The 24403-nt window shown below is 41.7% G+C and overlaps 1 protein-coding gene across 3 annotated transcripts in view; it reads right to left on the bottom strand.

The window, feature by feature from the left end:
* Positions 1-22340, bottom strand: part of Mdm4 (MDM4 regulator of p53) — a 43784-nt gene extending 21444 nt beyond the window's left edge. For all 3 annotated transcript variants that reach the window (XR_003849131.1, XR_001872384.2, XM_008830389.2), the window contains exons 1-3: positions 22201-22340; positions 9172-9284; positions 3512-3586 (exon numbers count right to left, since the gene is read on the bottom strand). Coding sequence is in view for 1 of the 3 variants with exons in the window: in XM_008830389.2 (XP_008828611.1) it covers positions 3512-3586; positions 9172-9249 (153 nt within the window). In the remaining 2 variants the exon portion in view is untranslated. The remainder of the gene's footprint in view (positions 1-3511; positions 3587-9171; positions 9285-22200) is intronic.
* Positions 22341-24403: the final 2063 nt, after the last annotated feature.

The following is a 24403-nucleotide window of genomic DNA, read 5'->3' as shown; positions in this document are numbered from 1 at the left end:
CTTTAAAAACTAGAAGGGAACGCAGATCAACAACATGATTCTAAACTTGAAATTACCCTTTTAAATATAAGTGGTTTGTCACACAACCTTTACTATGTCATATAGGTTGATACACCTTTAGGCAATAGAATTGGATGAATACTATAACAGAAATTGGGGAGGGAAGAAGAAAGGGAAAGAAAGAAGAAAAGGAGTGAAGTAAGGTGGAAGAAGGAGGGAGGATGGAGGGGTGGGGAGAGAAAGGAAGGAAGGAGGAAAGAAAGAAAAAAGGAAAGGAAGGTTGGAGGGAAGGAGGGTGGTAGATTTTTTTTTTTTTTTTTTTTTGGGTCTTTTTGAGACAGGGTCTCCCTGTAGCCTCAGCTGTCCTGGAACTCACTATGTAGACCAGGCTGGCCCTGAACTCACAGAGATCCGCCTGCCTCTGCCTCCAGAGTGCTGGGATTAAAGGCATGTGCCACCACGCCCTGCTCAGTGGTAGATTTTTTAAACAGCAATTTTTTTTCTCAATAATTGAGTTCTTGTTAAAGATCACAAGCGAGCAAGCCAAGGATGGTAGCACATGTCTGTAATCCAGCACTCAGAAGGCTAAAGCAAGAAAATCACAACTTAAGTGATTCTGGGCTATACTGTAAATTCCAAGTGAGCCTGGGCTACATAGGAAGAATCTTTCCCCTCAAAAAGAAAAAGTCACAAGCTGATGAAAGGAGCTAACTTTAGGCCCCAGCTTCTTGAGCATCTACAAATAACTTTTCTAACAATGCTTACCATTATTTAGGAGGAGTACTGATGCCCTTATTCATCCCCTCCCCCACATGCCCCAATACTAATGGATTAGTTAACTCTTATCAACGAGGAGAAAATATGATGGAGAAAAGAACCTACTGGAAAAAACAGGAGCACATTCTTCATGACCATCTACTCTCAGAAAATAAATCAATTCCAAGTATATAAGATAAGATCTTCTAAAACATTAAATCTATATATAATATTTCTATTCCTGTTATAATCATACTGCTTTAACATATACACTGAGAAAAAGGAATTATATTTAAAACAAAAATTAGACAGGGTATAGTGGTGCATACCTTTAACCCCAGCACTAAGGAGGCAGAGGCAGGCAGATAATTGTGAGTTCAAGGTCAACCTGGTCTATGTGGCAAATTCCAGGTCAGCCAGGGCTACATAATAAGACAATTTCTCAAATAAATAAATAAAATTTTAAAATAAAAATCAGAAAATTTCAGGGGCTGGAGAGATGGCTCAGCAGTTAAGAGCACTGGCTGCTCTCGCAGAGGACCCAGATTTGATTCCTGCACCCCACATGGTATTGAATAACCATCAGTAATTCCAATGGGGGAAGGGGGATCCGATGCCCTCTTCTGACCTCTGAACGCACTATACTACACAGGTGCACTTACATCTAAGCAATATACTCATATACATAAAATAAAAAATAAATAAGCTGGGCATGGTGGCGCACACCTGTAGTCCCAGCACTTGGGAGGCAGAGGCAGGCGGATCTCTGTGAGTTCAAGGCCACCCTGGTCTACATAGTGAGTTCCAGGACAGCTGGGGCTACAGGGAGACCCTGCTTCAAAAAGACCAAAAATAAATAAATAAATAAATAAATAAATAAATAAATAATAAAATGTTTTTTTTTAAAAAATCAGAAAATTTCCATTTACACACCAAAGAATAAAGGTTTGGGGCTGGAGAGATGGCTTAATGGTTAAAAGCACTGGCTGTGGGCCAGGTGTGGTGGCACACTCCTTTAGTCCAAGCACTCGGGAAGCAGAGGAGACTGGACCTCTGTGAATTCAAGGCCAGTCTGGTCTACATAGCAAGTTTCAGGCCAGCTGGGGCTACTGAGAGACCCTGTCTCAAAAAGAAAAAAAAAAAAAAAATCTAGATAAAATTTTAAGGCCATGTGTGAAGTTCCAGCATTAAAGAGGCAGACAGATCTCTTTAAGTTGGAGACCAGCCTGGTCTACAAAGCAAGTTCTAGACCAGCTAGAGCTGCATAGTGAGAGACCTGGACTGGGAGGGAAGGAAAAACAAAAACAAAAACAGACTTTATTAACAGTTGGAGGCCAGCAAGATGGTTCACTGGGTAAAGGCGCCTGCTGCCTAGTGAGCTTGATCCCAGCACCTGCCCACATGGTGGAAGAAAGAAACAAGCAAGTTGTCCTAAACTCTCCCACTCTCCTGCCCACTCATAAGCTTGCTGTGGCTCTTGCACGCCCACCCAAATACAGACATACACAAATGTAAAAACTTTTAATGTCTGTATAAAAGTCTTATATATTAGAATTTTAAAGATAACAGCCCAAAATGATGGCTTTAATTTAAAATAATGAAGGAAATTGGGGGTGTAGCTCAGTGGTACTTTCCAATATGTGCAAGGCTCAGGGTTCAAGTCCCAGAACAGAAAAACTCAATAAATAATGCAAGAAATTGTTTATTCTAGAAAAATCTGAAACGCCTCAGTTTAGTTTCTTTGGGAGGCATAATGGTTCAAGAATGCAGCTTCCAAAGAAAAAAAGAGCTCCATAATTTTGTTTCCTGTTTAGGAAAGGTTAGGTATGTCCCATAGTAATACAAATTGTTCCAACAGATACTAACATTGTAATATTGAGTCAGTCTCACTTAAAGAGTCAATTTGACTAACCAGGCGTGGTGGCACATGCCTTTAGTCACCAACACTTCCAAGGCAGAGGCAGGAGAATCTCTGTGAGTTCAAGGCCAGCACGGTTTACATAGCAAGTTCCAGGCCAGTGGGGCTACAGGGAGACCTGTCTCAAATGACCAAAAAAAAAAAAAAAAATCAATTTGCTTGTTTAGAAAACTTTAGATGGCCGGGCATGGTGGCACATGCCTTTAATCCCAGCACTTGGGAGGCAGAGGCAGGCAGATCTGTGTGAGTTCAAGGCCATGGGGCTAAAGAGACAGCTCAGTGGTTAGGATCACTGACTTCCCTGGTAGAGGACCCAGGTTCAGTTGCCAACACCCACATGAAAGCTAACAACTGTCTATAACTCCAATTCACTCCAGTCTGACAGCCTCTTCTGACCTCCGCGGGCATTGCATGACACAGGTGCACTTGCCTACATGCAGGCAATACACACATACACATAAAATAAAAATAATAAAATTTTAAAAAAAAACTTTATATGCTAAATAAATTATTCAAATTCCTAAATATTTAAAACAACTCAGTGTTCAGAAGGGTCTATAATAAAAAAAATGACTGCAACAAATTCTTGCCTGGCAGCAAATATTGTAAATCAGCATCTTTTTTGAACCTATACATGTTTGCATTCTCTCAGGTCACACACATACACTTAAAAGGAATTCTAAAGGAAATAAGAAATGTACATGATAAAAGCAGAAGTTGCCCTTCCAGTAGTAGAGAGATACAACTTCCTTTGTAGTTCAGGTTTCAGGACTTCATGCATGATGGCTTCCACTTCTCAACTGCTCTTAGAATTGGACATTTTCTTTGATGGCTTACCTCTTTCATGGTGAATATTTCACCTTGTGCACCTGCTGTCTGCAAAATCTTCAAAAGCGGCGATTTTGGTCGTACCTGATATAAACAAAATAAATCTGCTATTTTTGGGTTTTTGTTGGTTTAAAACAAGATTTTACTTGGTTGGCTGGCCTGTACCTCACTATATAGAGGAGGATAACCCTGAACTCTGATCCTCCAGCGTACACCTCCCCAGTGCTAGGATTAAAGGGAAGAAGCACACACCCAGAATAAACATGCTTTTTACATTTAATTAAATTGGTTTCTGAAACTCCAAGGAACAGCAGAACTTCCTTAAAAGCCTTTAAAAAGACAAGTCTAGGAGCACAGCCTAGTAGCGATCAGACTACTACTTGCAGACTTTCTGATAAGTCATTTACAATGCAGAGTACATTCATTCCTACTATGAGGACTAGAATAAAAACATCTTTTCAGGAAAATGTGTTGACAAGAATACAAAAGTGGAAATGATGCAATGAAATTTAAAAAAAAAAAACAAAAACTTGGCAGTCCTCATAAAGTTAAACACAGAATTGCCCGATAACCCAACTATTCCATTCCTAACTATATATGAAAAAAAAACAAAAACTGAAAGTTGGGTAACAGTCTAAATATTTGTACACCAGTATTACTCTGAAATAGTCAAAAGGTGGAGGCAACTAAAACGTCCATCAGCGGACTGATAAAATGTGTTGCGTATGCCCATCATTTCACTAAGCTTGTTAGCTAACGATTATAGGTGGTTTTATTTCGGATGTTTCAATTATAAAATACAAACCCAAAGTAGAAAAAGTCATCTACTTGCTATTCTGCAACCCTATTATACCACAGTAGTTTGATTTAGTCTCTCACATTTTATTATTTGCTTTGTATATTATTTCCCTCATTCACATACTTTTGTATCTTCTATATTTTATTTAGTATTTCATGCTTTTCAGGGCTGGAGAGATGATTCAGCAACCACTCTTGCAGAGGACCCAGGTTCAGTTCTCAGCTACCCATGTGGTAGCTCACAACTGTCTGTAACTCTAGTGCCAGGGGCTCCAACACCCTCTCTGGCCTCTTGGGCACTGTGTGCACAGGTACACATATACATTCAGGCAAAACACTCATACATATAAGATTAATCAAAATAAGATAAAATTACCTGGGGTTTTTTGTTTTGTTTTGTCTTTTTGAAAATTATATTCTATGGGGCCAGGCATAGTGGCATATGCCTTTAATCCCAGCACTTGGGAGGCAGATGTAGGAGGATCTCTGTGATTCCAAGGCTTCAAGGCCAGCCTGGTCTACATAGCAAGTTCTAGGCCAGCTGGAGCTACAGAGAGACCCTGTCTCAAAAAGACCTAAATAAATAAATAAATAAATAAATAAATAAATAAATAAATAAAAATATTTTATTCACAATTTTTATTTTGTATGAGTGTTAGGACTGCATGTATGTAAGTGCACCCATGTCATGCAAAGCCCGAAAGAGGTCAGAAGAGGGTGTCAGATTCCCCTAATTTTGTGTGTGTGTGTGTGTGTGTGTGTGTGTGTGTTCACATGTACATGTGCTGCTGCGAATTGAACTTAGAGCCTCACACATGCTAGGCAAGCACCCTGCTGATGACTATATTCCAAGTTCCATTACTAATATTTTTAAGACGTATTTATTTTTATTTTATGTCTATGAGTGTTTGCCTGCATGTATGTATGTGCACCACATGCATGCCTGGTACCCATGGAGGTGGAAAGAGTGAAAGACCCTCTGGAACTGTAGTTACAGGTAGTTACAGCTGCCATGTGGGTGCTGGGAACCAAACCTGCGTTCTAAGAGCAGCCAGTGCTCCTAATCTCTGAGTCATTTCTCTAGCCAAACCCGCATTGATTTTTAATGAGTGCAAAATGTACCATTCTTATGTACCTGCTTATTATTTACTTAAACCAAGGAATAGCAAAAATGGTTCTGAATTCATTAAAAAAAAACAAAAAAACTTTTTCCTCCCTTTCTCTCTATTTTGACAGTGCTAGGGATCAAACTCCAGACCCCACACATGGCAAGACAACTGAGCTACACTCCCAGTTGTATATAGTTTTCCTAGAACACAGTATGTCCATTTGTTTATATACTGTCTAGGGCTGCTCTCAAGCAGTATTGAAAAGTTAGGACAGAAACCTAATGGCCTGCAAAGCCTAAAATATTTATTTTCTGGCCCCAGCTAGAAAGTTTGTTGACTTCTACCCTAAACTTCAAGTGGTTCCTAATTTGGGATATTAAAAAGTAATGCTACTTAGAAGATGCTGTGGTGGCAGACAGAAGAGCCACAGTCATCCATGGCTATTACAGAGCAGTTGAGGCCATCCTAGGCTACACGATATTTGGAAAAACTTTGTACATAAAAGTTTTTCATATTCTGGAGAACTTAATTGAAAGAGTTGGGAGTTGGGGAGATAGCTCAGTCAGTAAGTTTACTACGTGAAAACCTGAGTTTTTTTGTTGTTGTTAATGAACAGGGTCTCCGTTGTCCAGGATCCTAAACTCACTCTATAACCCAGGCATGGCTCTGAACTTTTGATCCTCCTGCTTGAGCCTTACAAGAAGTTGGGATTATAGGACATCATCATCAGACTCAGCAACAAAGACAACCTTAAGGCTAATGCCTTCCACCAGTCTCTCTAATATTTTAGTTATCGTACTCTTTGGCATTTTTCTGGTCACTATTAATTTAGACATGTAAATTTACACTCTAGAATAGCATACTTTTTTGTTTTGACCAAAAGAAGAAATTAATACAACTGAAAATTAAGTGAAAGACATCTTTTACTTTTCAATTGGAGATGAAAAAGCAGACAAAAGTGTGGTGGTGCATGCCTTTAATCCCAGAACTCTAATCTCTGTGAATTCAAGGCTAGCCTGGTCTACAGAGCAAGTTCAGGACAGCTGGGGCTACAGGAAGACCCTGTCAAAGAAGAAAGGAAGGGGGAAGCGGGGGAAGGGAAGGGAAGGGAAGGGGAAGGGGAAGGGAAAGGGGAAGGGGAAGGGAAAGGGAAAGGGAAAGGGAAAGGGGAAGGAGAAGGGAAGGAAAAAGGAAAGGAAAAAGGAAGGAAAAAGGAAAGGAAAAAGGAAAGGACAGGAAAGGAAAGGAAGAAAGAAAGCAGTCAAAAGCAAACTCTCCAGGTGGAAAAGAATCTATGAAATACCATTCCAATCTAACTGTACTGGCCAGAAGACACAGAAAGCTGAGTATGGAAAAGAGGCAGCTTCAAGCTGGGTATGGTGGCACACACCTTTAATCCCAACACTTGGGAGGCAGAAGGATCTCTAGGAGTCTGAGGGAAGCCTGGTCCACATATTGAGTTAGTAAATTCCAAGCCAGCTGGGACTACAGAGTAGTCCCACACACAAAAAAGGGTGTGTGTCTGTGCAATTTCAACCCTGAGCTAGCAGTGACAGAAATGAACAGAAGTAGCTCTGACTATGAAGTGACAATACACAGGATCTACTCAGAATATATGTTGGACATAAACCTATATAAAACTGTAATCAAATTGCCTGCAGGTGAGAAAGTTCTACATCAACTATCCATATTTCTGAGTAACAAAAATTCTTCTATAGAGAAAGTTTTATTCTTAAAAAAGAAAACTTAAAGCTGGGCATGGTGGTATACGCTTTTGATTTCAGCACTGAAGAGGCAGAGACAAGTGGATCTGTGAATTCAAGGCTAGCCTGGTCTGCATATTGAGTTCCAGGCCAGCTGGGGTTACTGGGAGACCCTGTCTCAAAAAGACAAAAGGAAAAGAAAGAAAAAAGAAAGGGGTATGGAGATATAGCAGCTCAGTAGGAGAGCACTTGCCTAACATGCATGAGGCTCGGTTCAATCCTCAGTACAGGAAGGAAAGGCAAAAAGACAGAAAATGTAAGGAATGAGACCAGCTTAAATTAACCCTATCTCTGAGATGAAACACAAAGCAGAATGCTGAGTCTCAGATACAAATGTTGCAGGTGGATCTCTGTGAGTTCAAGGCCAGCCTGTTCTACATAGTGAGTTCCAGGCCAGCTGGGGTTACTGGGAGACCCTGTCTCAAAAAGACAAAAGGAAAAGAAAGAAAAAAGAAAGGGGTATGGAGATATAGCAGCTCAGTAGGAGAGCACTTGCCTAACATGCATGAGGCTCGGTTCAATCCTCAGTACAGGAAGGAAAGGCAAAAAGACAGAAAATGTAAGGAATGAGACCAGCTTAAATTAACCCTATCTCTGAGATGAAACACAAAGCAGAATGCTGAGTCTCAGATACAAATGTTTGTGAATAAAATAAGCCTTAGGAAGAATAGACATCATCTTCTAGGGGAAACCTGAGACTGGCAGCATCAGTTAAGTGTACTATAGAATTGTGGTGCTGTAGAACCAGAAATTCTACTTTTGAGAGCTTCAGTATCTTCCTCATCCTGTTATGGCTGAGGGAAGTAAACAGGCTATCTCACTATCAACAAGACAGCTGAGCTCGAGTTTTTGTAATTCCACTGTTTATTTACCTAATTCCATAATTTCTAAACACTTAGGAGGTCCAGACCATTCCAGCCAAGAGTCAGCTCAGAACTGCTGTGCTCCTCCAAGCTGGTCAATGCAGCATACTCAGGTTATAGTTTATTTTAAAATTTTTATGCTGTCAGGTTTGTGTCTCTTATAGCCTCTTGAGTTTTATCTTAAGACTCCCTTCATTCTAAAGTTTCACAAATATTTTCTATATTTTCTCCCTATCTATATTTTCAGTTTTCACATTTAAATCCTTCATTTATTTTGAATTTGTTTTTATACAAAGTCTGAAACATCTTTGTTTTCTTCCAGATAGCTAATTATCACCAAAACATTTATTAATACGGACACTTTTCCCTCACCGACTCCAAATTCCACTTTCATCATATATTAAGGTACACAATGTTGAACATGAACAAATGTTTCTGGAAACAGAGACAAAAAGTAATTTATAAAATGTTAAAAGAAAAGGTCTGTAACAGGACACACCAAATCTGACGGGAGGAGATGGGAAAGGAAGGAGATGGTCAAAAATCTGTATCCATAAATGTCCAAAGATAAAGTATGGATTTTTGTAAGAATATATTTGCTATAGTCACAATGTAAGATTGTCTTTTAAATAAAATAAACTAGCTGACCTGGTAGCAAAGCCTGGAAGACAGAACCTGGGAGAGAGGCAGAACATGAGCAAATTTAGTCCAGCATGGCTACATAGGAAGTACCAGGTCAGCTCGGGCTATATAGGTAGACTCTCTTTTCTCTCTCTCTCTCTCTCTCTCTCTCTCTCTCTCTTTCTCTCTCTCTCACCAAAAAGAATTAGAAAAAAAAAATTAACTAATTACAATTAGATGAGACCAAAACAACAACAAAGCCCCTTGCAGAAGCTGGTCCCAAATTCTCCACTACCCACTCCTTACCCAAAACACCCTAACCAGTTTCCAGAATGTACCATTTTGAGCAATCTGTAACTTTCATTTAATCAATGACCAATGACTACTACTACTGTTCATCTGTTTCTATAATTTGATTTTACAATATAACCACTTCTACTCTGAACACATCAGTAAATTCAGCTACATATGCCTCAATTTCTTAAACATTTAGGAAAACAAGTGATGGTAATTACCTGACTGATTCGTTCTGAAGAGATCTTGCAAGCACTGTCAGATGTTGAACACTGGGCAGAGGTGGGATGTGATGTCATTTTGGCAGTGTAGATATTGCATCTGGTTAGTAAAACTGAAAGGAAAAAAAAAAATGTTTTTAAAAATCTAAGCCGGGCATAGTGGCACACGCCTTTAGTCCCAGCACTGGGAGGCAGAGGCAGGCGGATCTCTGTGAGTTTAAGGACAGTGAGTTCCAGACCAGCTCAAAAAGACAAAAAAAATCTGAAGTAGTACATTCTGTCTTTAGCATTTATTAAGAAATAAGCCAGGAGTGGTGGCACACAGCACTTGGGAGGCAGAGGCAGGTAGATCTCTGAGTTCCAGGCCAGCAGGAGCTACATAGTGAGACCTCACCTCAAAAAAAAAAAAGGAGGAGGAAAAAGGAAACGGAGAGACAAACTGCCAACAAAAGTAAAAAAGATACAACTGACACCTGTATCAGAGCCGTCTGCCCAAATGCCACACTGAGCTTCTCTACACCAATCTCTCTAGTTCAAATCCAGCAAAAAACCTGAAGAGATTACCTATTCCTCCCTCAGGTGAATTCTGAAACAGAAACAGGGTTGGGCATGCACCAACTTCCATGCTGATGCTAATGAGCAAATTGTTCTAGCTGAAAAGTCAAATCTACAATCACTGACTATCAAGTGGTACTGGCTATCTCCTCCTAAAAGGGCTTAAGAGCACTCAACAGGAGACAGGCAGAGCTGGAGAATGACCAAGTTTCCAAGAGCACTTCAATGTAAACCTCAACATGTTTCAACATGTCTGGGCAAGGAACCATAGCAAAGTGTCAACTTTTTCCAGGCAAGCATGGTGGGACACACATCTTCTCAGCACTTGGGAGGACTGCCCTGAGTTCAAGGCCAGCCTGAAGTACACAGTAAGACCCTATCTCAAAAAAAATGAATCAGTTAAGCCAGGTGTGATGGCACACGCCTTTAGTCCCAGCACTCGGGAGGCAGAAGCAGGCGGGTCTCTTGAGTTCAAGGCTAGCCTGGTCTACATAGTGAGTTCCAGGCCCAGCTGGGCTACTGGGAGACCTTGTCTCAAAAAAACCAAAAAAAAAAAAAAAAAAAATCAATTAAATAAAATAAAAATAAGGCACATTTTTCAGTACCAGTTACAGCAGCTATTAAATGTACCAAAATTCGGGGTTGTAGAGAATATTAAGCAGTTAAGAATGTGCTGCTGGAGAGATGGCTCAGTGGTTAAGAACACTAGCTGTTCTTGCAGAAGACTTGGGTTCAAATCCCAGCACCCACATGGCAGCTAACAACTGTCCATAACTCCGGTTCCAGGGGATCCGACAGCCTCTTCTGTCCTCCGTGGGCACTGCACAACACAGGTGCACTTACCTACACGCATACACATTAAATAAAAAATATTTTAAGAAACATATATTGGGGCTAGAGAGATGGTTCAGCAGTTGACAGCACTGACTGCTCTTGCAGAGGACCCGGGTTCGATTCCCAGCACCCACATGGTGACTATGAACCATCCTTAACTCCTGCTCCAGGGGAATCTGAAGCCCTCTTCTGACCTCTGTAGCAATGCATGACACAGATGCACTCACATACATGCAGGCAATACATTCTCATACACATAAAAAAAATAATAAGAATATATATATATTTATTTATATATATATATAAATGTGCTGCAGTTCCAGAGCACCAGAGTTTGATTACCAGCACCACTGGGGCAGCTCACAATCACCTCTAACTCCAGCTCCAGGGAATCAGGTATCCTCTTCTGGCCTCTATGGGCAAGCACACACAGCATATATTCACATATACCCACAAATAAAAATAGTATGTATCAAAACTAAAAAGCACATGGCAATTAGATACCTACAGACTCAGTTAAACAAAAATAAAAAGCATCAGAAAAAAAGATGTAGCACAAATTAAAACGGAATTTTTCATTCTCTGTTTCCTTTAAAGAAAAAAAAATGTGGTGCATGACTGTAATCTCAGTACTCAGGAGGCTGAGGCAAAAGAACTGTTACAAGCGAGACTAGCTTGAGATACGTGAGGAATGCAAAACCAGTCAAGACTGCATAGCAAGAACCCTGCCTCAAAAAGCAAAACAGGGACTGGAGGGATGACTCAGCAGTTAAGAGCACTGGCTGCCATAAATGTGGGGCACCCACTCTTCTGTAAATAAACCCCTATCCTATGCTCTGTTAAAAAAAATAATAACAAATAAATAAATCTTCCCTGGGCCTGTACCACCGGCTAACTCTCCTAGCCTGCACTACTATCCTCAGGCCTCTTGGGGTAAGTCTACTGGAACTCACTATGTAGACCAGGCTGGCCTTGAACTCACAGAGATCCGCCTGCCTCTGCCTCCCGAGGGCTGGGATTAAAGGCGTGCGCCACCACACCCAGCTATAAATAAAATATTTTTTAAAAAAAGATCACTGGCTGCTGGGATTAAAGGCATGCGCCACCACACCCAGCTATAAATAAAATATTTTTTTAAAAAAGATCACTGGCTGCTGGGATTAAAGGTGTGTACCATCACACCTGGCTATAAATATTTTTTAAAAAAAGATCACTGGCTGCTCTTGGAGAGGACCTGGGTTCAATTCCCAGCACCCATATGGCAGTCTTTAATTCTGCCCTTAACTCCAGTTCTAGGGGATCCAACGTACTCTTTTGATTTCCATGGGCACTACACACACACAGTGCACTTACAGACATGCAGGCAAAACATTCATACACATTAAAATAAAAATAACAATTGTTTTAAAAAAGCAAAATAAATAAGGAAATGTATTTTTAGGAACTTGAGTTTATCTTCAGATCTTTTTCTAAAAAACAGATGGTACTCAATAAGTAAAATGTATGACTACCAAGCTACATCAGAGTAGGAATGAAAAAGCCTAGGAAAACCACCAACAAAGAACATCGGACAAAGCTAACCAGAGCTCTCTTTCCAGATTGCTTATTAGCTACAACAAAGAATAAATTCCTTCCTGATCTATCAGCTCCCCTTGCCTCAAAGTAGAAACAGAACATAACTTTAACTTTTAAAGCTGTCTTTCAACTGGCACTTCCGACCTTACAAAGGTAAAAAACAACCTTCATCTTAAAGCCTAGTAGTTTTCAGCATCTCAGTAACAGCAACTCCATCTTTACAGTTGTTCAGGTCAATAACCTCAAAACCATCCTTGACTTTTATACTCCACACCCAGCCCATAAATAAATTCTAACTATATCTTCAAAATATAGCCATACTCTAACCACTTCTCGCTACTTCCAATACTGCACTAATCCAATCTGCCTACCTCTCCACTTCATTAGTCACTTTAGAAAATAAAAAGAAAAACGCAGTTTCTCCTGTACTTTCATTCAAAATTCAACACTGAAGATTTCCACGACCCTTGGTTTCCAAAAAGAATGTGGGTTTCTCCCCACCAGCAACCAATTTTGCAGCAGACACCTGCTGGATGTACTCTAAATCTATCTGAAAATAGCATCAGGATTCCACCACTGAGGGCTCAGTCCCACAAGACAGTCTCCTACTTCCAAGATCTGCAGTTCTGATTACCTACAAATGAAGATTTCCACAACCTCATCAGGTTCCACTACTTTGCTAGAGGCACAGAATCTTGGGAATACTGACTGTTTTATTAGGATATTACAAATAGCACCAATGATAATCAGATGGTGTTGCTGAGGATGGGGTATATGGGAAAGAGTATAAAGCCTCCATCTCTCAGAAGTCCAACCCAGGAACATCAGCTACTAAACTCTCAGAACCAACATTTGAGACTTTCATTGTCTAGACTCATTGTCTAGACTGGTCACTGGTGACCAACACAACCTTCTTCTGCCCTTCTCCTCTCTCCAGAGATTGTAGGTAGAATTCCCAAAGTCGGGGCTGGAGAGACAGCACCAACAGCAGCTAACAACTATCTGTAACTCCAGTCCCAGGGGATCCAACAGCCTCTTCTGACCTCCACAGGCACTGCACAACACAGGTGCACTTACCTACATGCAGGCAATACACACATACATATAAAATAAAATTTAAAAAAAAGTCCTAATATGAATTCTGCCTTGGGCTTTATGGTGATCAACCCCCATTCCACAGCTGCCTAGGACCGGCCAGTCACCAATCAACTGACTACATACAAAAGCAGTAGCATGCCAGGTGTGGTGGAGCATGTCTATAGTCCCAGCACTTGGGAGGCAGAGGCAGGCAGATCTCTGTGAGTTCAAGGCCAGTCTGGTCTACATAGGGAGTTCTAGGCCAGCTGGGGCTACAGAAAAACGCTATCTCAAAAAAGATACAAAAAAAAAATTTTTTTAATGGGTTTTTTTAAATGGGGGGGCGGGCTGAAGAGATGGCTCAGTGGTTAACAGTACTGACTGCTCTTGCAGAGGACCCAGGTTTGAGCCCCAGCACCCACATGGTGGCTAATAACCACCTGTAACTCTTGTTCCAAGGAATCTGATGCCTTCTTCTGACCTCCCTGGGCATTGCATGACACAGGTACACTTACATACATGCAGCAATACCCTCATACATATAAAATAAAAATAATAATTTTTTTTAATTGGGGGAGTGACTGGAGAGATGGCTCAGCAGTTAAGAGCACTGGCTGCACTTGCAAAGGACCCAGGTTTGAGTCCCAGCACCCACATGGCAGCTAACATCCATCCTAACTTCTCCTATTCCAGGGGCTCCAACACCCTCTTCTGACCTCTGTGGGCACTGCACAGCTTGGGTGCACAAATACATGGAGACAATACACTCACACACATAAAATAAAAATAAGTTAATTTTTTTAAAAAATTTTGCAACAGGGTCTTATGTACCCAGGCTTATCTTGAACTCCATTTGCACCTGAGGATGACCTTGAACTTCTTACCCAGTGCTGGTCTCAACTTACCCAGTGCTGGTATTAGAGTCATGAACCAACGTACCTGGCTTATGTGGTGCTGGGAATCCCAGGGCTTCTTACAAGCCAGGCTAGCAATCCACCAACTGAGTTATATCCCAAGCCTCCAATTTTTACCCTTTAAATACTGAGTTTTGCCCATTTATTGCCATTGGTATACACAGATCTGTTTCTACCATTTCACAATTTATAATTCTATTTTGTCCTATTTTAATGTCCTTTTTTTCTACATCCTTTTTAGTACATATGTATGTTTTCCCAATTTTTGCTTACTTAATAAGAACTTTTAGTGGGGCCAGGTGTGGCGGCACATGCCTTTAGTCCCAGCACTCAGGAGGCAGAGGCCGGCAGATCTCTGTGAGCTCAAAGCCAGCCTGGTCTACACAGGAAGTTCCAGGCCAGCCAGGGAGACCCCATCTCAAAAGGACCAAAAAAGAAAAAAAAAAAAAAGAACTTTAGGGGGACACTGTGGTACATACCTGTAGTCCTACCTCAGGAGTCTGAAGCAGTAAGCTCACATAGCAAGACCCTGTTTCAAAAAACAAGCTAGGTGCAATAGCTGGAGGATAGTTCAGCAGGAAAGAGCACTGGCTGCTCTTGCAGAGGACTAGGGTTTGGTTCCAGCACCCACATGGCGGTTAACAACTGTCTCTAACTCCCATGCCAGGGGTACCTGACATCTTCTTTTGACCTCTGTAGGTACTGCACAATATGGATGCACTTACACACATGCAGGCAATACACTAATGCACTTAAAATAAAAATAATTTTTAAAAAATGTTTAGAAGAATTAAAAAAAAAAAAAACTGCCACAGGAGGAATGGAAAAGGTAATGAAGCAATGAACCAGAACAGTATGTCAGCAGTTACCTTTCCTTCATGGGTTTATTCTCTCACATCTGTCTTGGTCCAGGCCAGCACTCCCTCCTCTACCACCCATTTGTTTCCCTTTACAGTTTTTCCTGGAATGATTCTTTTTAACATTTTATTTTTATTTTGTGTGTATGAGTGTATTACCTGCATGTATCTAAGTACACCCGTGTCAGGCAATGCCCACAGATGTCCTAAGGGGGCACTGGATCCCCTGGAACTGGAGTTCTGGAGGGTTGTTAGCCTCCATGTCGGTGCTGGGAATCAAATCTGGGTCCTCTGCAAGAGGAACCAGTGCTCTTAACCACTAAGCCATCTCTCCAGATCCTAGAATGATTTTTTAATATTTTATAATTTTTATTTTATGTGTACAAGTGTATTGCCTGCATGTATGTGAGTGCACCTGGGTAGTGCAACACCCACAGATGTCAGAAGATGGCATTGGATCCCCTGGAACTGGAGTTAAGGATGGTTCGTAGCCGCCATATGGGTGCTGGGAATTGAACCCAGGTCTTCTGCAAGAGCAGTCAGTGCTCTTAACCGCTGAGCCATCTCTCCAGACCCATGATTTTTTTTTAGATTATTTATTCATTTATTTATTTTATGTGGATGAGTGTTTTGCCTGCATGTATGAAAATGCACTAGGTGTGTATAAACGCAGAGTCCAGAAGAGGGCATCAGGGTTGGAGACAGTTGTTAGCTACCATGTGGGTGCTGGGAAACCTGATCCTCTGGAAGAACTACCAGTTGTCTGAATTGCTAAGCCATCTTTATAGACCCCCAGGGATGATTTTTGAAGAAGACAGCCAGCAGTCATGCTAGTTTAGCATCTTAGTACAGGACTGCCTTTTTGACAGCTTTGAAGAATTTAAACCACAGTTAGGGCTTCATAACACCAGGATATGGTGGTACATACCTGTAATACCAGCACTCAGGAAGTAGAGGCAGGAGGATCAGAAGTTCAAAGATATCCTTGGCTACAAAGCCAGCTGGAGGCCAGTCTGGGTAGAGACTCCGTCTCAAAAAAAGAAAAAAGGAAAAGAAAAAAAAAAAGAAAACCACCTAATTTAAGGATCATGGAAACTTAAGAGCAGAAGAAACTCTGTCAGGCAAAGGACAAATGAGGGCATGGAGACGGGGTGGAAGGAATTTTTTTTTTTTTTTTTTTTGTCTTTTTGAGACAGAGTCTCTCTGTAGCCCCAGCTGGCCTGGAACTTACTATGTAGACCAGGCTGGCCTCGAACTCACAGAGATCCACCTGCCTCTGCCTCCCAAGTGCTAGGACTAAAGGCATGTGTCACCACACCTGGCAAGGATTCTTTTTTTTAATGAGCCAATACTAGAAAGAATATACAAATGCACTGAACAAGGACATATGTAAGAAATGAAGGCAGCTGGTAAAATTTGAATCAAAGAATAATTTTGTCCTTCTTGGAATCTCTTTTTGCATACAAAAGGGTTAGGTATTTTTACACACTCTAAAACAGAGACTTGGCCAGGTGTGGTCAAGGAAATGAGATATGGGGGGGTGGAGGAGAGAGGAGAGAGAGAGAGAGAGAGAGAGAGAGAGAGAGAGAGAGAGAGAGACTGACTTACTTACGGGGCTGGAGAGATAGCTCAGAGGTTAAGAACACTAGTAGTTCTTGCTGAAGACCCAGGTTCAAATCCCAGCACCCACATGACAGCTAATTGCCGTTAACACCAGTCCCAGGGGATCCAACGATCTCTTCTGGCCACCTCAGGCATTGCACAACACAGGTGCTCTTACCTACATGCAGGCAATACACACATACACGTAAAATAAAATAAATAAAATTAAAAAATATAAAAAATTAAAAAACTAAAACAGAGACTTAAAGAAGAAAAATAGGGGCTAGAAAGATGGCTCAGCTGGTAAGAACATATGCTGCTCTTGTAGAGGATCTCAGTTCAATTCCTAGCACCCACTTCTGGCAGCTCGTAGTTGCCTGTAACTTCAGCTCCAGGGGGAGATGATACCTCTGGCCTTGTAGGCACCTGCACTAACATGCACATATCCCTAATTCCCATATATACATAACACACACACACGCAAACACACATAATTAAAATCTTAACTAATAATAATCGCTAAAGCCACAAATTTAACCCTTTTGGTCAGGAGGCAAGAGCACAGATCTTTGTGAGTTTGAGGCTAGTATGGTCTACATACAGAGTTCCAGGCCAGCTAAGATACACAATGAGACCCTATCTTAAAAAAAAAAAAACTTTAAAAACTTATCTCTTCTTACTATATGCTGCCAGTTAATAGTTATATTGTTGCTCAAACCACAGAAAATTGTTGTTCTTGATTCCTCCTATTCTCCCCCAAACTTGTAGGTTTCAACTGCTAAACCACTTAAAACCATCCCTTCCTCCTATCTGCATGACTACTTCCTATTCCCCAAATCAAAAAATGTTACTTCCTGGAGCTGTACCTCACAGGAGCATGCTTATCAAGTATATACAAGGACTTGGGCTCAATCACCACCAAAAAGATAATTCTATGGCAGCATCAGGTCCTGCTCAGTAGTTTGGCACTGCCCTAAACAGGTGGTAGAGCTTCTCAGCACATCCCTAGTCTTATCTTGTTTATACTGTTCTCCCCCTTACTCATTCAACTGTAGCTACAATGACCTTTTAGTTTCTCAGAGCATTTGCTTTCTGCTTCAAGGCCTTCGTACACATTGTTCCTTCATTTGAAGCACTGGTCGTTCTACACAAGACTGGTTCACCCAATGCCTTTAAATATAAGGGTAAATGCCATGCCCCTCAGCAGTCATCAATACATACTAAAACCATTTAGAGGGAGCAAAAGATTGGAGAGTGTGGGACAGAACTTCAAAGGAGATGGAAGAGGCAGATCTCTTGACCTACCCAAACTTATCACTGCATAAGCTGAGGCTGCAGCACAGTGTGAAAGCTCTTTTTCAGCATGTGTGAAGCCATGGATTTAATTTCCAGTAAGGCAAAATAAAAAAATAAGCACGGTAACACACACTTGCAATCTCAGCACTGAGGAGGTACAACCAGCCCTTGATAAGTATTCTTGACAAAAAAATTAAGAATAAAAATCTAGATTTAAAGCCAGGTGTGGTGGCGTACCCCTTTAATCCCAGCACTGGAGAACTTGAACTCCCTGAGTTCAAGGTTAGCCTGGCTTACAGAGGAAGTTCCAGGCCAGCCAGGACTACAAAGTGAGACCCTGTTGTGAGACCCTATCTCAAAACAACAACAACAATCTAGGTTTAACTACTAAATATAAATTTGATGGGAAATGGAATAAACAAAAGGAGGTGATCAGCTTTTGTGTACAGGAAATTCAGTAAGACCTTGGAGTAGAGGAGAGATTGAAGTGGAGCAATTATGGAGACCTTAAAAATACAAACCTAGGCCAGGTGTAGTGGCCTTTAATCCCTGCACTCAGGAGGCGGAGGCAAGTAGATCAACGTGAAATCAAGGCCAGTCAGGTCTCCTTAGTGAGTTCTAGGCCAGCTGGGGCTACAGGGGGACCCTGTCTCAAACAAAACAAAACAAAACAAAACAAACAATAGCACAAACCTAATGAAACACAACAACCTTATTTGAGTCCTAATTCAAACAATTTGTAAAAACTTTTTTTTTTTTTGGTCTTTGAGACAGGGTCTCCCTGTAGCCCCAGTTGTCCTGGAACTCACTATGTAGACCAGGCTGGCCAAAACATTTTTTAAATAATCAGGAAATTTTGAAATATATAATAGACATGAGAGGATAGTAAGAAACTGTTTAAAAAAAAAAAAAAAAAGGAGGGCTGGAGAGATGGCTTAAGCGTTTAGAGGACTGGCTGCTCTTACAAAAAACCCAGGTTCAATTCTCAGCACCCACATGGTGGCTAGCAACCGCCTATATCTCCAATTCCAGGGGAATTTGACGCCCTCTTCTGACCTCTGAGGGCACTGCATGAGAGGGGTGCACTTACATACATGTAGGCAATACACTCATACACAAAAAAATAAATAAATAAAAGGGGCTGAAGAGATGGCTCAGCGGTTAAGAGCACTGACTGCTCTTGCAGAGGACCCAGGCTCAATTCCCAGCACAACATGGGTACACTTACATACATGCAGGACTAACTAACTAATAAATAAAATTAAATAAATAAATAAATAAATAAATAAATAAATAAATAAATAGAAAGAAAAAAAAAGAAAACAAAAAGTTCAAAAACGTAACTATAGTAGAAAGGCCTGTGGTCATTTTTTTTAAATCCTTATCTAAGATTTTTAAACAATCTCTTATCCTTCTACTTAAGAGATACAAATTGACTCATTTAAATATAAAATGACACATCTGTGATATATGCTCTGAAACATTCATTAAGGGAGGGTAGAGACATGGCTCAGCAATTAAGAGCACTGGGTTCAGTTCCCAGCATCCACATGGCAACTAACAATTGTCTGTAACTCCAGTTCCAGGGGACCCCTCCCCTTTCTGGCCACCACAAGTAATGCAAGCACATGGTACACCTACATGCAGACAAAACACTCATACCAAAAAATATAAAGAAATAAATGTGTGTCTTTTTGAGACAGGGTCTCCTTGTAGCACCAGCTGACCTGGAACTCACTATGTAGACCAGGCTGGCCTTGAACTAAGAGATTTACCTGCCTCTGACTCCCAAGTGCTGGGATTAAAGGCATGCACCACCATACCCAGCCTTCAAATGTATTTTTCTTTTATGTAACACAACACAAAACTTAATATTCATTAGGGGTCATGGTTAAAACTTGACAGTCACTGCCTTAGCACCTATACTTTCTCTTTTCCCCATGCCTCAAAAGTTTTTACTCAGGCTGGAGATGGCTCAACAAGTAAAGGCACTTGCCACCAAGCCTGATGACTTGAGTTAGGAAGGAGAGAACCCACTCCTGGAGGTTGTTCTCTGATACATACATACACACACACACGAATTCACACAATTCATGAATGTAATAAAAACAAAGTTCTTTACTCTTTTTTTTTTTTTTTTTTTTTTTTTTTTTGAGAAGGGGGTCCCTTTTTTTTTTCTAGAACTCACTATATAGACCAGGCTGGCCTTGAACTCACAGAGATCCGCCATCCTCTGCCTCCCAAGTGCTGAGATTAAAAGGCATGTGCCACCACACCCAGCTTCTTACTCATTCTTTAAATTAGGTCAAAAAGTCACTTCCTTAAGAAAGGCTCTGCTGACTTCTCAAAATCTATAACTGATGATACCAGAGTACTTCTATTAAGACACTTATTTGGGAGGCTAGAAGGACAGCTCAGCAGTCTCAGTAGTTAAGAGCACTGGCTCCTCTTGCAAAGGACCCAGGTTTGGTTCCCAGCACCTATATGGTGGCTCACAACCACTTTTAACTTCAGTTTCAGGGGATCTAACACCCCCTTCTGACCTCTGAGGGCACTGCAGAACATGGGTGCACTTTACAAACACGCAATATATACTCATACACATAAAAAATAATAAAATATTTTTAAAAACAGAAACTACTGGGGCTGGAGAAATGGCTCAACGGTTAAGAACACTGGCAGTTCTTGCAAAAGACCCAGGTTTGAATCCCAGCACCCACATGGCAGCTAACAACTGTCCATAACTCCAGTTCCAGGAGGATCTGACGGCAGCTTCTGTCTTCCGCAGGCATTACACAACACAGGTGCACTTACGTACATGCAGGCAATACATGCATACACATAAACTAAAATATTTTTTTTTTAAAAACTACCACTCAGATGTTGCAGCTCTTATCACATTTGCTACACACTTAAAAAGTTGAGTGTTGGACTAGAGGAATGGTTCATTTGTTAAAAAGTACTGGCTGCTCTTTCAGAGAACCTGGGTTCAGTTCCCAACATCCATACAGTAGCTCATAACTGTAACTCCAATTCCAGGGGATCTGAAACTGTTTCCTGAACTCCACAGGCACTATATGTATGTGGTGTATTTACATACACGCAGGCAAAACACTCAAACACACAAAATTAAAATAATTTTTTTTTTTTTTTGGTCTTTTTGAGACAAGGTCTCCCTGTAGCCCCACAGCTGGCCTGGAACTCACTGGCTGGCCTTGAACTCAGAGATTTCCCCGCCTCTGCCTCCCAAGTGCTGTGATTAAAGCCATGCACCACCACACCTATGGTCAAAATCTTTAATGAGTGTGTAGCAAAAAATATACTCCAACAATTGCTGTCAGGAAATAACCTAAAAATACACCAATGAGGAACCCACTGAAGAAATGGCTATGCAATATCGCTAATGCAATATTATGCAAGTCTTTAAAAGAAAGTACTTGGTTTATTTTATGGAAAGCTGCCAAGATTATTTGAAAAACTTAAGGCACCTTGTAACATATACAAAATGATTCCTCTGGGGTTTAAAAATGAGAATATGTGTTGAGCAGGTCAGGAAGGATGTAAGACAAAGCAGTTAAGGTTAGCTAGCTTGAGGGGTAAAGGATGTGACCTGTTAACTTTACACGCACAGACATCTTTTAAACCAGAGTTGTGGTTTTGACCAGTATAGTGAAATAGAATACTGTAAGTAGTACTTTTAGGCTAAAATACTTGTTTATATCAAGAATGTATGAAGGTGGGAACTAAAGGTGAACTGAGATGCAGCAACTGATACAACCAAAGGATTCAAGTGACAGGCACAACCCAAACTACACAGATCTTGCTGAGGAAGGACAAGACCCCAGGCGTTTTAGCCAGGTGTGGCTTAAAAAAGTGTTTTCCAAATTTGGAGTGTACAAGAATCCTTGGGAGGTGTACTAACTAAAATTCATATTCGTTAAGACTATTTTAAAAAATCATCCCGAGGTCCGGATGCAGACTCCAAAGGACATCTTTCAAACACTGGGCGGCCAGTCTGCAGCCCTAAAAACCACGAAATCTTCCTCCCGGTCTCCCTTTCTCCGGACCTCTTCCTCCAGAGTGCCTTAGGTACTCCTCAAACTTCGGGTCTAGTTAACGCATGAAGTCCACACTGCTTAACTAGGTCTTGTAACTGCCGCCTGGCTCCCCGTTCTTCCACCCCGCCGCAGCTCCAGCCCTTCCCCCACAGCCCTCCGCGGCAGCCGCGTCCCTCACCGCCCGTGCTCGGAGGCAGCCCGCTCCCTCCGCCGCCCACGCCGGCCTCGGGGCACCCGGCCGACCAGACCCCACATACGCACCTTACGGCTCCATGGGTCGCTCCCTCTCCGGGCCAGGGGGAGGGGCGGCACTTGCGGGTCCTAAGGCCCCCTCAGCATTTTGAAACTGAGAGCAACGGCAGAGCAATATCCGGTCGCTCAAACCCAGCGCACTGGAGAGCTTCCGGGGAGGCCTCTGAACCATAGAGAGGCCCCTGGAGGAGTTGAGAGCTAGAAAGGCTGAAGACTACCATAGAGTATAACCTAGTCTGGGAAGAGAGTCGCAGGCCTGTGAAGGGAGTTGCGGACTACCAGTGAGACTGCGGGAACGCGTGTTCAGGCGGTGTAGTGATGCTCTAGAAGAGGGTCATTACTAGAAGCAGCCTTCAGGTCTTCAGGAAAACTACGTTTCCTTAATTTATTCATTCTTACTCCCCAGAGGTGACCGCAGAGGGAAACATCCGAGACGTTGGTCATTGGGCAACATAAGACTAGTTTATTCGCGAATGACTTCAAAATAAGTGTTACTAAAGAGAGGTGCAAAGAATTGTAAAACAGAGCTTAACTTGAATCACATAACCTGGTCATGTAGTCCGTGGGTTGGCAAGGCCGCCAGACAGGCTGTCTTCACCCTCTGCGGGTGCTCCCCCAGGTACCTGGTTTCATTTATTTCAGAATAATCCCAAGAGGGTTTTCTGAATTTTACGTGTATGCATGTATTGCCCGCATGTAGGTAAGTGCACCTGTCTCGTGCAAAGCCCACGGAGGTCAGAAGCAGCTGTTGGATCCCCTGGGACTGGAGTTATGGACAGTTGTTAGCTGCCCTGTGGGTGCTGGGATTCGAACCTGGGTCTTCTGCAAGAACAGCCAGTGTTCTTAACTGCTGAGCCATCTCTCCAGCCCCATGCCTTATAATTTTTATTGATGGTGGGCGTGGTGGCACACGCCTTTAGTCCCAGCATTCGGGAGGCAGAGGCAGGCGGATCTCTGTGAGTTCAAGGCCAGCCTGGTCTACATAGTGAGTTCCAGGCCAGCTGGAGCTACAGGGAGATCCTGTCTCAAAACAAACAAAAATAATAATTTATATTGATAAGGGCATTTTGGAGAACAGAATAAAACATTTTTCCAGTGTAAACACTATCCTGTTACTTGAAGATAGTTTCCATTTCTCATCCCCAATCTTTTTGATTTTTCTGCAAACTAAACTTTCCTGAACTTCTATTTCTTTTCTTGACATGTCAGTGAGCCACTTTGCTACTAGTTTTTCTCTGAATAAGCGACCATTTGTAAGGTTTAAAATGTGACTCCCAGAGATAGATAATTATGCAAAGAAAGCCACAGTAACCTCCCTACTTGATTTGCACATTGCACCTGGCTCTGCTTCTTACATAACTTTCCAGCCTCTGAGAGATTCAGAGTTTTCTGAAGAACTGTGAAATCATTCCTATTGTACAGTTGCTCAAAGTGAGCTTGAAATCAACAGCACTTCAAAAGAAGGTGGCGGGGGCGGGTAGGTAAACTATAGTCAACTATTTCCCCCTCTCATTTTGTCCAATTTTTTGTTTGGTTGGTTTGGTTCTTCTGTTTATTTTTGTGGATGGGTGGTTAGTTGATTGACTGGTTTGTTGGTCGATTGATTTTTTTGAGACAGGGTCTCCCTGTACCCCAGCTGGCCTAGAACTCTCTATGTAGACCAGGCTGGCCTGGAACTCACAGAAATCCACCTGCCTCTGCCTTTCAAGTGCTGGGATTAAAGGTGTGAGCCATCACACCTGGCATTTTCAATTGGGTTTTTTTTTTTTTTCTTCCTGGAACTCACTATGTAAACCAGGCTGGCCTTGAACTCACAGAGATCTGCCTGCCTCTGCCTCCTGAGTGCTGGGATTAAAGGTGTGCGCCACCACGCCCGGCCTTTTTTGTCTTTTAAATAGTATCTGGCAAGCTTAGGTTCCTTCCTATTGTCTCCTTAAATCTTAGATTTATAACCTTTCATGCAATTAATTCTGTCAACAACTTAGAAGCTTCCAAAAAAGTAAGACCTGGAGCCAGCGAGATGGCTCAGCAGGTAAAGGTGCTTGTCCCAAGCCAGAGTTTCCAAAACAAAGAAAGCCTTTAACCCCAACACTTGGGAGACAGAGGCAGGCAGATCTCTATGAGTTCCAGAGCAGCCTGGTGCAGGCCAGCTGGGGTACTGGGAGACCCTGTCTCAAAATAACAAAAACAATCTGGCTAATGGAGGTAAAGA

The sequence above is a fragment of the Nannospalax galili genome, unplaced genomic scaffold (genome assembly GCF_000622305.1).
Source record: "Nannospalax galili isolate Female #2095 unplaced genomic scaffold, S.galili_v1.0 scaffold113, whole genome shotgun sequence".
Taxonomy (NCBI): Eukaryota; Metazoa; Chordata; class Mammalia; order Rodentia; family Spalacidae; genus Nannospalax; species Nannospalax galili.
This window is presented reverse-complemented; position numbering and strand designations above follow the sequence as displayed.